At 46.6% G+C, this 12,928-nt stretch overlaps 2 protein-coding genes across 3 annotated transcripts in view; one reads left to right on the forward strand and one right to left on the reverse strand.

The window, feature by feature from the left end:
- Positions 1-2,575: 2,575 nt before the first annotated feature.
- RPL6 (ribosomal protein L6) lies at positions 2,576-9,215 on the reverse strand. The gene is made up of 6 exons (XM_075323946.1): positions 9,040-9,215; positions 8,849-8,947; positions 8,618-8,761; positions 6,871-6,919; positions 5,079-5,263; positions 2,576-2,765 (listed from the first exon to the last, which is right to left on the reverse strand). Exons 1-6 carry the CDS (start codon positions 9,187-9,189, stop codon positions 2,613-2,615), a joined length of 780 nt encoding a protein of 259 aa, XP_075180061.1. The 5' UTR covers positions 9,190-9,215; the 3' UTR covers positions 2,576-2,612.
- Positions 9,216-11,130: 1,915 nt separating this feature from the next.
- Positions 11,131-12,928, forward strand: part of PTPN11 (protein tyrosine phosphatase non-receptor type 11) — a 142,928-nt gene continuing 141,130 nt past the window's right edge. For both annotated transcript variants that reach the window (XM_075323959.1, XM_075323969.1), the window contains exon 1: positions 11,131-11,634. In XM_075323959.1, the coding sequence (XP_075180074.1) occupies positions 11,621-11,634 (14 nt within the window). In that variant the 5' untranslated portion in view covers positions 11,131-11,620. The remainder of the gene's footprint in view (positions 11,635-12,928) is intronic.

Genomic DNA, 12,928 nt, shown 5'->3' on the forward strand with positions numbered 1-12,928 from the left:
CCGCTTTGGGGTCTGACAGGACAGGCTGTGGGCTTGGACACAGTGGGCTGAAAACTGGAGTGGTTAAGGAACACACTCCTTGTCCTGTTAAAGGTATACTGATGCCTTTCTGCCAGCGGGGAATACTCCCCTGATACAGGCGGATGGAGGTCCAGTACAAGTATAATGGACGCAATCCAATCATTAGCATCTGCGTCACCTACGGACGGATCAATGGTACATAAAGTAGCGTCCGAGCCCCTGGTAGAGACATCCTCCTCGTCCAGTGAGTCAGCTAATCAGAAGTAATCAGAGCTGCGGGACGGGGAGGACAGGGGACCCTGCGTCTCCCTGTCAGGAGGACGGGGTCTGAGACCAGAAGGAGAGTCCTCTGTGAGCTTTGCTGAGCGAGCTGTAGCAGAAAACGCCCTGAGCAGGGGGCTGCATGCTCAGCAGATGCCGGGACAGCCGACCCCTGGAAATAGGATTCCAGCCAAACCAGGGGTCAGCCACCGAAGCCGGAGCAGCTGGAGGGACCACTAATGAGCCTCCAAGCTGAGGGGCCACAGTGGTTATGAGCTCGGTACAGCCGTACGAGACTACCTGCAGTGGATAATAAAAACAGCCTGCAGCCTCGCTCTGTGAGACATGCTGCAGAGGTGGGGGCTCTGTCTAGAATGGCCCCCAGCATATATTAAACAGATAAAATAAGCAGCTGCACAGACCGGAGGTTGTGGCTGCCAGATCGTTTAAACAGACATGTCTGTGCCCTCTAGCCCTCAGCCCAGGCCCCCACTTGTCACAATGTGGAATCTCTGTGCCTATGCAGGCACAGAGAACGCTGAGAAAATGGCAACCGGAGCGAGGCGAGGGGGCGGGGCCTACTCTGAGAGCGGGCAAATGAGGTATACAGGGGAGGGAATCCTTTCTCAGTGAGGAGTGTCCCATCCCTGTGCTGCGCAGCCGCTGGGCGGAGCCACACTGTCCCTCTGCCTGACTGACATGCAGAGGCAGTGGAAACCGAAACTAGGCCTCAGGCAAAGCCGGGGCCTAGAGTAAAACATGCTCCAGCAGGATCCTGAAAAAGGGCTGCGGATGGAGACCGGTCTCCTGCAAAGCAGTGAGAACCGTGTTGGCTCCCACTTCAAACCAGAGCCTCTCAGAGGATGTGAAGGAGCGCGGCATGTGAAGGCTCCAGCCTTGTAAAGTTAACCTTAACAGCACCGCCGACACAGTGGGGTGAGAAGGGACATGCCGGGAGTCCAGACTGGACCCGCTTTTCTTCCAAATCTTTGATCCAGAAGGAAAAATCAAAAATCAAAATCAGAGAATGCATGTGTGTGTGACCTCCTGAAACACAAAGCATTGAACTGGCTAGGACTGGCTAGCAGGGGGTGTATATGCTAGGAGGGAGGAGCTACAGGTTTTGGGTGTAGTACTTTGTGTGTCCTCTGGAGGCAGTAGCTATACACCCATGGTCTGGGTCTCCCATAGGAACGTTAAAGAAAAATGTTTTTATATTTCTAATGTCAGTGCAGAGTGGGGGCTTGTTTTTTTTTTAAAAAGACATTATGACATTTCCAGTGATACCTTTATACCTTTTTTACAGTCTACTTTTTGTGATCGCGTTTTACTCCTCTTTATTGGCTGTATTACAAGAAAAAAAAACTTCCATAAAAATTCTGAAAGATTTTCCAGGTTACTGTGACGTCACGTTTGCATAGTAGTTCCCTTGTCTGCCACTCTCTTGACAAGGTGTCTGTCACTGCAGTGGTCATGCTGACAATAGGCTCCCTTGCTGCCCAACTCAAGGGAACTGTCAATGGCAGTGACACCCCATCAACAGAGCGGAGGGGGGGGGGGGCTTAAGAAAAAGTTGACATGACATCACAGGAACCAGGGGAATAGTCATCAGAGGTTGTCACAGGGCAGAATAGGCAGCAACTACCTGCCAGTAAGTTCTTACCCCTAGAGGAAGAATATGCCAAATCGCAGATATCTCCCTGAAACAGGTTACAAGCAGCAATGGGCACACATGATGGCTGTATAACATCACCAATCACACGTGTGTGTCAACCACACAAGGTCACTTCAGCAATTGCATAATTATTCTTTTGATGCTGTACAAAGTTATTGTTTCAAAGCACCAAGAAAAGATTAAATGGTTTGCACGGACGGATAATGGCTAATCAACACTTGTAAAATGGTTAGACAGGACTAAAGTGTCTACAAATGTCCTGCCACACTATCAGTTTTGTTTCCCATTCATTATGTTACAATAAAAGGGCACATTTTACAAAGGTGCTGAGCACAGAACAGGTCAGTTTGGTAGCTCCATTCCAATACACTACCTGGTGTAACAGCCACATGACTTGTGGGATGCGTTTTCCTTATGACTCGTGTTGTACTTCAATTTGACCGATCTTTGTTTCAGTGACGAGCACGGGAGATTGCTTCATTTTTTTTTAGTAATTTGGGACCTTTTTCTTTTATCAAAATAGGAAACATTTGCTTTTACAAAATTAGTGCAGCACAAGGAAATAATAAAGACGCCATAATGCAACAGGGAACATTTAGAAAATGAAAAGCCAGAGTAGACTGTTTACTCCTTTTATTAACCCTTTATAAGTTTCTTAGAAGACCAGTTTGTGGGGATACATTCCGTTTGACAGATAAAACATGGAGCGCAGGTATCCACGAAGCTGGGGCTCTTTCTTGATGACCGTCAGGAGCTGCGAGTCAACAAACTTCTGGTCTGCTTTGCGCTGTTGTGTAACTGCGTATTTCTAAAAGGAGCAAAGAAAACAAGAGTCACATTATTCTGAAAGCATTTTTGTAGTCTATACAGCTATGAAGGATGCTTACACTTTCAGACGTCAACTTATAATTAAAGCATAACGACAGCGTTTTTTTTAAATTTTGTTTTCATTGCAGAGCTGGCGTGGCGCTTTAAATGCAAAGTCCCCTGTCACCACTTACACTCACTTTCTGGCGGCTCGCCACTGCGCCCACCTGTAACAAGGAATTTGTGACTTGCCGCCGGCTCCAGTGTTTGCTGGAGCCCGCCATAGGTCGAAACTCAGATGTCTATGAGAGCGTCGTTCTTGCTCTCAGACTTGCATTGGGAGTTTGTGACATAACTTCAGACTTTTGACCAGTTACAGTCACAAGAAGGCGCCGCGGGACCTGAGTGGTGATGAAAAAAATATGAAAACGCCGGAGGGAGAGTAGAGAAACCGGGGCAGGTGACTTGCATTTAACCTTAGTCAGGCTGCATAATTTTACAACGTTAACAGCGACCCCTTATCTCGGAAGGGGGTGGAGATATTTTATTGAAATTTGGCCAATATATTCTGGACCAAAACTGCAGAGATGTCACAAAATTTCAGCCCTCTACGGCTTTTGGTAAAAAAAAAAAAAAAAAAAAAAAAAATGTATTGCAATTTTAAAACGGAATAGTTACAATTGTACCTACTCAGCCGGACGAAGGTTAAAGCGCCACTCCAACGAGGAAATAAAAAAAAAAAAAAAAAAAAACAACCAACAACATGTTGAAGTGGTGCTTTAAGATCAAACTGCAATGAGATTTCATCTATAGCACCATGATGCTACATAAATAATCAGGGACCAACATATGCTAAAAGCCCATTGTATTCTCAGATTTTACACTTAACATTACTAAACAAGATTAACAAAATAGAAAAGGTAAAAGAACAAAACTTAAATAGCACAGGTCGTAACATTAAAGGGAAACAAAGCTCAAATACTGACATTTCAGAGACACGCAAAGACAAATTGGTGTGAGCAGAAATGCTTGAACATTAAGAAAAGAAACAACTTTTTAAAAGAGAACCTGTCTTGTAAAAACTGCTAATAACCTGCAGATATGGTGTATTAACCTGCAGATTAACTGGGTTCTAAAACTGCCCGGCCATAACCCTGAGAATCTCACTACTTTGAGGAAATAAATTTTATTCCTCCTGGGAGCCTATGGCTATCAGACAAGAGTGTGTCCAGTCACTCAGTATATACTGAACAGTGGCAGAGAATGGTAGTCAGTGCCGGGGTGTGGTTGCAGCCACCACTCACTGTGTACGGAGCGGTGACTAAGGCTGTGACTGACTGAAAGCTGAAGGCTGCTGGAAAGAACGAAGTCCATTTTTTTCAGGTAGCTGGGCTTTCAGTGCAGAGGCTGCATAACGTTAGAATGCTATTCACCTGCAGCTTAAGGCTATGTGCCAATGCTGCGGAAAATTTGCCACGATTTTTTTGCGGAAATTCAGCTGATTTTTTTAAAAATCCGCAGTACAGCGAGTTCCCAACCATTTCTATGGCATTTTGGAACTGCTGTCCCCATGCTGCGTTTTTTTCCGCAGCGGAAATAATGCAGATTTCCCTGCGGAAAAATCTGCAGCCTGTCAAATATTCCTGCGGATTTTTCCGCACGATCCTATACTTACCTGCCTTGATTGAAGACACAATAGTCCCCTCCTCCGGTGAAGAGGAGCACAGTGGAGCCAGGAGTGGGCGGGGCCTGCACTAGCTCCGGTCATGTGACAGCAGAAGCTAGTTCAGGCCTGCCCACCTTATCCTGCAAAGTGCAGACACACACGGCTGGAAAGTGAAGTGCTGCGTGATGGAGGCAAGTATGAACTCACCGATCACTCCAGCACTTGTTCTGTATTGAGGATGACGTGCCGAAGCCATGGTACTGTATCCTCAATGCAGAATGACTGCAGCATATCCGCAGGACATTCCGCAATTCATTCGCAGCATGTAAACAGACAAAGTTGTGCTGCGGATTTCTGGGAGCTCCTGCGGAATGTCGTGCAGATATATGCGCAGGACACTTTCCCCATGGGCATATAGCCGAATAATTTTTATTTTACATAACCAGATCCCTTTAAAACCCTTGATTAAGGGAAATCTTACAGCATTCCAAGCAAAGGGCTTTGTAAACCAATAGAACTTTGCAAGAAGTGTAATGTTACAGAGCTCTAGTAACGGCAATCTAAGGGGAGACTTTTCATTCTGGTATTTAGTGGTGGCCTGAACCGTACAAAGAGCTTTTGTTACATCCTTGATTAGCAGTTACTTACTTCCTTCTCTGTGTCAAAGATCTCTCCCTCCTGGTGTTTGGGTTTTCTCAGCTTCTTCTTCTTGAAGTAGGAGTCCGTTAAGTGTTTTGGGACCTTGACTTTGGAGATATCAATTTTAGTAGATGTGGCAATGACAAATTTCTGGTGAGCTCTTCTGAGAGGAACTCTGTTGATGGTCAGAGGACCTAATTTAAGACAAAGGAATATATAAAAGTTAAAGAAAAATATAGTCTCAGACTCCAGACTGCCATTTCTTATGTCACTCTTAAACTGCGCTGAGAAAGATATGCCAAATTCATTCAAAGGTGCATGTCTCTAAATGAATTTGGCGGATGTGCTTTGCCATGGACCAATCTCATGTGAAGTCCAATAACCTTGAGAAGATACCCAGGAAAGCGTAAAAACGTTGAGTCGCAACCTTTCTCAGTGATTATTGGCTGCAATATTTCAAGCAGTTTTAAGCCAGTATTCTGACTATAACTGTTTGATGAATCGGGGCAAAGAATTTGGAGTGCAAGACTTTATAAAACTTAACATCATGTTTAAAGCTATGTTCACACGCGTCATCTTTGACAGTGCATCTTAAAATACACCAAAACCGCACCGCATCAAAAACGCATTTTGCCCAGTACAATCTTAAGTAAAATCTATTGACTGGAAGGGCTCAAAAAAACTCTGTAAAAATGCAAAAAGAATGGACATGCTGCATCTTCAAAAACGCAGCCAAGATGCAGTGTGGACAGCAAAATAAAATCTCAGACTTTGCTGGGAGAAGGAAATGCATGCATTTTGGCGCATCTTTGTGACCTCAAAAACGCACCAAAAGATGCCCTGGGTGAACTTAGCCTAAAGGGTATAATATTTTGAGTTGGACACATCAAGATAAGTAGTGTCAATCTAAGGCTAGGTTCACACTTCCGTTAAATTATATCAGTCACAATCCGCTGCTCTGGTAAACAACGGAATCCGTTTAGCGGATTCCGTTGTTCCCATAGACTTGTATGAGCGGTGGATTGTGACTAATGCTGCATTGCACCCTCCGCCTGACTGATCAGTCGTGGAACGACTGACCGCGGGGCGGAAGGAACGCAGCCTGTAACGTTTTTTGAGCAGCGCAATCCGTAGGATTTCGCTGCGCATGCTCTCTGGCTCCCTGCACCCGTAACCAGGATACACATCGGGTTACCAAGCAATGCGCTTTGGTTAGTTACCCGATATTTACACTGGTTACGTGTGCAGGGAGCCAGCGCTAAGCGGTGCACGCTGGTAACCAGTGTAAATATCGGGTAACCAAGTAAAAAGGGCTTTGCTTTTAGTTACCCGATATTTACCCTGGATACGTGTGCAGGGAAGCCGACACTTCCCCGCTCAGCTCCGCCCCCTCCTGCACTCGGCATGTACACACACACACCTGTCCCCAGCCCTGCAGTCCCCACGGCACTGACGTCCTCAGCGCCACGGCCCCGCTTGGCTCCACCCACCTCGAACTCCGCCCCCTCGCGCTCCGCCCCCCGCACATAACGGAGTCCGACAATGAATTCTGTTCTTTGTCATCCGTTGTACAACGCATCAGTCACATGCGTTAAGCAAGGCAAGTGACTGATGCAAAACAACGGAAATGTGAACCTAGCCTTACTTAGAACATGGAGCTGTGCTGTTCAGTGCATACTACATGACACAACGTAAGGCCTATCTGCCCAATGAAAAATGTTCTCTTTACCCAGGATTTATTACATTTATTTTTAGCCGAATTCATCTGTTTGTTGAGTGAAGTGCACCCTGCCACACTTACCTGATACCAAGAGAAGACCAGTCTGAAGTTGCTTCAGGAAGACAACACGCTGCAAGAAGAAAAATATATTTAGTCTTTTTTCCCTTTAATCCAGCAGGAGTGTCTTGTGAATTCTGAGCTAGGAAACATACATCCATTACTTTATAAGGTTAGGTTGGTGTAACAGAGAAGAGCGTGGCCTTACAATAAGACAAGGGGACAAATGGCACTACAAGTCCAATATCATGCATGAACAAACAAAAATTCTGGAATCGCTACTCCCACCACCTACTACATGAAATTATTGTTTACTTATATTGCACCAACATATTCTGCAGTGTCCGGCCATACCACAGCCGAACATCCCAACTGGCGTCACAAACTCTTTATTTTTCTTTCTCCCTTTTTTAATTATTTTTACTCCCCATTACAAAAAGCCTGTTGCTCGTGCCTGGTACGGCCACATCACCGCTGAGCCACCGCCGTGACATCACAGGCCTCCAGGGCGGCACATCAGAGTCAGCCTTCATCAACACTGCTGGATGAATGGCTTTCAGCCCATCCACCAGGTTTCCTTTAAAATAAGACTGTCAATACTATTTTTGGCTCCAGAAGATGTGCTAGGGATTATTTTTGGGGAAACATGGTATGTATTTCCATTACCACTAAGTGTGATCTGAACAGTAGGTGAGATAACAAGATGTATTATCTCATCATGATACACACTATTGGTACATTTGCAGAAACTGAGAAAGTTGCTGGCTGAGACATGGTTGGTGCCTTATCTCAGGGAGAACAACGTGATAAGCCGTCTGAAGTCGGACATGAGTGATCGCCATCTCTCCCATCCATTAGTCGGTGCTCCCATATACATAGATTTTCAGCCGAACATGACGATATTAGTGGGTTCATCTGACATTAGTCTAATGTGTATGTGGGCCCTATATCAAGGAGATGAGTAATAAAAAATACAATTTATCTCCTTACACAATGCTGTTCACCTATTCCCTCAGCTGCACACAGCATTAGCAATAAGACTTGACATGCCAGAAGTTCAATTTCACGTCAAGGCTTATTTTAAAAGTGTACGTCATAGCACAATGTTCTGCTGCCGCATAAAGGTTTGTTTTACCAGTACATCTCCATCCATCAGCTCATCCGCAGATTGAACACCTGAGGACAAGCTTGTTCATGCAGCAGTAAGGCTATGTTCACACAGCGCTTTTTTGGTAAGTTTTTTTCCTGACCAAAACCTGATCTTGTGGCAGGAAATCTCATTTGAGTCATCTGCGTTTTTTAGTGGCGTTTTTGCTGCAGATTTGCTGCTTTTTTCCTACAAAATGGGTTGTATCAATGAAAAAATGCAGCAAATCTGCAGCAAAGAACTGACAGGCTCATTCTTTAAAAACCTGACCAAAAACAGGTATTTGACAAAACAGTCAGGAAAAAAAACCCTGTGTTTGTGTGTGAGCATGAGATTTCAGAAATCTCAGACCTTGCTGGGACTGTAAAAAGCAGCTTTTTATTATCACGGATTTGTATAAAACCAAGGCAAATCTACAGATAAAAAAAGCAAAATCTTACCAAAAAGCCCTGTGTGAACATAGCCTAATAGTCTAGTTTTAAAATGTATGTTGTCCACTTAGGGCCACTTCAATTCCATCCTCCACTCCTATCCCTGTGCCCTTTTCTACAAAGCTGCCATATATGCGTCTAGTACTAATTTATAGTTTCCGAACAGTCCATTTACATCTGAGAAGGTACTTGCCTTTCCCCTGTGACGTCCTTGAAGAAGAATCAGCACGGTCCCAGGGGTGATGGTGGAGCGCAGATTGCGCTTGTGCTCGCTGAAGGCTTTCTTCCCGTGGTTCAGAAGCTTACGTGGAACGTCTTCGGTAGGATAGTAGCGGGGCTGAGAGTTGGTAAAAATCAGAGGCAAAGTCATTAGAAGACCTCACAAAACATGCAGTTTGTGTCACATAATGTATTCAGACCTTACCATTTTGCGAAGTTTAACCACGCGTGTTCCGCCATTCTTATCTCCACCAACTGTCTTAGACACGGTAGCACGTGGCCTCTCCCGCTGCTTCTTCTCAATCTAAAACAGTATAATATGGGCAAAATATAATCAATATTACATGACTCAAAAATGAAACCACATTAAGGTGGCTTACAGGCAGAGTTCCTTACCTTAGTCTCAGGGGCCTTGTACTTGCGCTTGTACAGCGCTTTCCTTGCAATCATTGCAGATCGAGAATACTTCCCAATTCCGCGTACCAGTACTGGGTTGCGGCTGCCATGATGCTTCCTGACCTTCTTCACAGCCTGTTCTTCTGCCATCTGTAAGAAATAAGCTGGTTAGGAAGTATTGGAAATAGAAGCTAAAAGCGATAACGAAAAATCATGAGGGTGGAGAGATTCATAGTGCCCCTCTGGGCATAGGAGGCGAGTGGTGGTCTGACACCCGGTACTGCCACTAGTCATCTACTAATACCTTAGCTCCGGCAATGGCCAGTTGGAAATACTGAACAGAACGCTGTTCAATGTACAATGGCTGATGCCTGCATTTATTGCACTCACATGTGCTGCGGAAGTAATAGCCGTATTTTACACACGTGATCATCAGTCTCCATTGGGGCTCACAGTTTAAATTCCCTATCAATAGGTCTTTGGAGTGTAGGAGGAAACTAAAGAACCCGAAGTAAACCTACATAAACACAGGGAGAACATACATACCCCATGCAGATCAGCTCATTGTTTACATCCTGCCACTACCAGCAAGTGAACATTGGGGGTCAGACCCTCACCCATCGGGTAATGATTGGTTACCAAAACCAAAAGCTTTGAGAATGTTTTCACCAAATTTGTTAAACTTAATTTTTTCATAAGAATAATTTTTTTGCAGTTTTAAGTCAGTTTACTTAAAAAAAAAATGTTGCCCACCGGAACAAAATTTTTACTCATTTATTGAATAAGTCATAACTTGAAGCCGCAATGATTGGCACCTTTATCCTCGACACTATGGAGCAGCAGTGCGCAGGCTCAACGTCGCGCCATTCATTCCCTACGGAGCTGCTGAGCACGGCGCTCCTCTCAGAACACATCTCACCTGCCAAACTTACTAATGGGGATAAGAGGTCCCTGATCTGCGGATGGCTGCGGCCCCCAACGATCAGCACGTTACCACCCAGCCTGCAGACAACTTGAGCTCCCTGGATAAGACCTTTAACGTCAAAGCTACACAGAAAGCACCACAAGGAATAAACTAACAAAAATGAAACCGATGGATGAAAAACAATAAGCAAGAAACACAGGTCATAGAGTAACAACAGAATTACAGGAATAACCCTCCCCAGACGGGAGGGTGAACACCACTGATCATATCACCTGGGGGGAGGGGGCAACCTACACCCCAGAGCCTACACCGGCAGGGGCAACCTACACCGGCAGGGGCAACCTACACCGGCAGGGGCAACCTACACCGGCAGGGGCAACCTACACCGGCAGGGGCAACCTACACCCCAGAGCCAACCTACACCGGCAGGGGCAACCTACACCCCAGAGCCAACCTACACCGGCAGGGGCAACCTACACCCCAGAGCCAACCTACACCGGCAGGGGCAACCTACACCCCAGAGCCTACACCGGCAGGGGCAACCTACACCCCAGAGCCTACACCGGCAGGGGCAACCTACACTATCAGTACACTGATGGTGGGCAACCTACACCCAGCACCTACACAGACCAGGGCAACCTACACCATCAGTATACTGATGGGGGCAAGCTACAACCCAGAGCCTACACCGTCAGTACACTGATACAGGCAAGCTATAGCACAGAACTTACACCAATGGGTGCCATTAGGCTCCGGCGCCCAATACACCAGGAGAATGGCCGCGGACCCCACACACAGAGGCCAGACTCTCAGCTCTGCTTCCTCTGATCCACAGCCAATACCGACAGTTCCGGCCATGACGAGGCTGCAGCCTGCAGAGGGAGGCACGCACCGCTCGGCATGTACTCAGCCCCAGGCAGGGACACACTCGTCACACCGGCCATATTGTGCCCGCAGTGCAGCTCCGTTATCTGCTAACAGCACCGAGTATCCTGGGAAGGTGACGCGCGACCCCCGGGGCCGGATTACATCAGATTCATCTAGCAGGGCCCGCTCCATCCACAGAACATCCGCCATTCTTACCTTGGCTGAAAGGAAAAAGGGTTAACATCCGGGAAATGGCAGTATAAGAAACCGCCGTTTACGTCACTTCCGGAGCGCAGGATTCTGGGAGATGTAGTTCTAACGCCTGCTCTGCACTCTATACGACTTGCCGCCCGCCTCTGACGTCACGTCACCGCGACGTTGCCGGAGGAGTTAGTTCCTTCAGACGATGTTTTTGTAAATGACTCGTTAGGCCTCGAATCTTGGTCGCATTTCGGGAGAGACGGGCACACACCTGGCCCGGGTTCTGGCTTTCATCCATGCTGCCGGTTTACGCTGACTTCTGTAGTTTCTTCATGGCCGTTGCCGTACGCAGTCACACCACATAGCATTGCCCGGCCCGCTGTGTTACTTCTGTCATTCTGAGAAAAGTTACCGGAGGGCTGTCTGTGGCGGCGCGGCCTGATGACGTCATTGGTGGCCGCCCGGGTGGTGGTGGAGCTGCTGCTGGAGGCCTGCATCTGATCTCCACCCGATACTGTCTGCGCTGGGAGTAGCGCCGTTGTGTGGAGGCCCCGGATCACAGCAGCCAGAGGAGCCTGCAGCTGTACAATGACATCCAGGAGGTGAGACTGCTGCTACATTTAAAGGGGTCCTCCTGACGTGGGGGGCTCCACCTCATGACTGCTCAGGGGGGCTGGGGTCAGGGCTGACATCTACAGCCTTCTATTTGGGGTTGCCCCTAGCAACTAGTCTAGCTCAGATTACTCAGGTCTGGATAAAAGCGTCCGGATATCCTGATAGTATTCACATTCCGGTATTGCTCAGTAATGGTGACATCGGTGTGTGACCTGGTCCATAGTCCTCCTCATCTGTGCCTCTGCGTTTGCTCCCCCGGTCCGCTGCAATGTCATTGTCGTGTGACATCCCTCCAGGCTGGATTCGTGGGATGTTGGGAGGCAGCAGCGAGTCACAGGGCTCCATCCAGCGGCTATGGACCACTGAGGAAGCTGAGGGACCAGGTCCGGCAAATTCCCCCCAACCGTAGTATTCATATTTATGAGGCGTGGGGACAAACCCCGAAAATATATATTTAACGTTTAACCCATTAGAGCTCTGACATGTAGTGTGTGTGTCCACGCTGTCAGTTTCCCATTCATTCCTAAAGACTTGTGTCCGTACATCTGAGAGCAGACACTTGACAGGAGCGCGATGGCTGTGTAATAAGATGCATCACTACCTTCTAATAGACTGTTATTTATACATTACTAAGATGTCTGTTTGCTGTCAGTGACTGGAAACATTTGCCTTGACTTTCTCAGGGTGTGTTCACGCTATGTCCCCCGAGTGGAGCAGCATGGTGGCTCAGTGGGTAGCAATGTTGCTTTGCAGCTTTTGGATCCTTGGTTGAAAGCTCCTCAAGGATTATCAACATCTGTAAGAAGTTTGTGTGGGTTTCCTCCAGGTTCTTTGCTTTCTTCCCACACTCCAAAGACATACTGATAGTGAATTTAGATTGTGAGCCCCAATGGGGACAGGGATGATAATATTTGTAAAGTGCTTCAGACTGATGGTGTTACAGTGCCTTGAAAAGTATTCACACCCCATGAGCTTTTCCACATTTTTTCACGTTACACCCACAAAGTTAAATGTATTTTATTAGGATTTTATGTGATATCCGAGCACTAAGTAGCATGTATTTGTGAAGTATAAAGGAGATGATACTTGGTTTTCTAAATATTGTAAAAATATAAATTGGAAAATTGCGGCATGCATTAGTATTCAGCCCCCAAGTAAATACTTTGTAGGTCCACCTTTTGCTGCAGCTACTGCTGCTAGTCTTTTTGAGGCATGTCTACCATGTTTGCACATTTACAGGCTGACATTTTTGCACATTCTTCCTTGCATAGTATCTCTAGG

This window comes from Anomaloglossus baeobatrachus, chromosome 1, assembly GCF_048569485.1.
Source record: "Anomaloglossus baeobatrachus isolate aAnoBae1 chromosome 1, aAnoBae1.hap1, whole genome shotgun sequence".
NCBI classification, from domain to species: Eukaryota; Metazoa; Chordata; class Amphibia; order Anura; family Aromobatidae; genus Anomaloglossus; species Anomaloglossus baeobatrachus.

What these genes read in the sequence shown, in the direction of transcription:
- RPL6 (XM_075323946.1), bottom strand. Translation starts at nt 9,189, where the DNA reads ATGGCAGAAGAACAGGCTGTGAAGAAGGTCAGGAAGCATCATGGCAGC. An exon ending in TGGTTAAACTTCGCAAAATG is followed by an intron (nt 8,762 to 8,848) that starts GTAAGGTCTGAA and finishes ACCAACTCTCAG; the next exon opens with CCCCGCTACTATCCTACCGA. An exon ending in TCTTTGACACAGAGAAGGAA is followed by an intron (nt 2,766 to 5,078) that starts GTAAGTAACTGC and finishes TGCTCCTTTTAG; the next exon opens with AAATACGCAGTTACACAACA.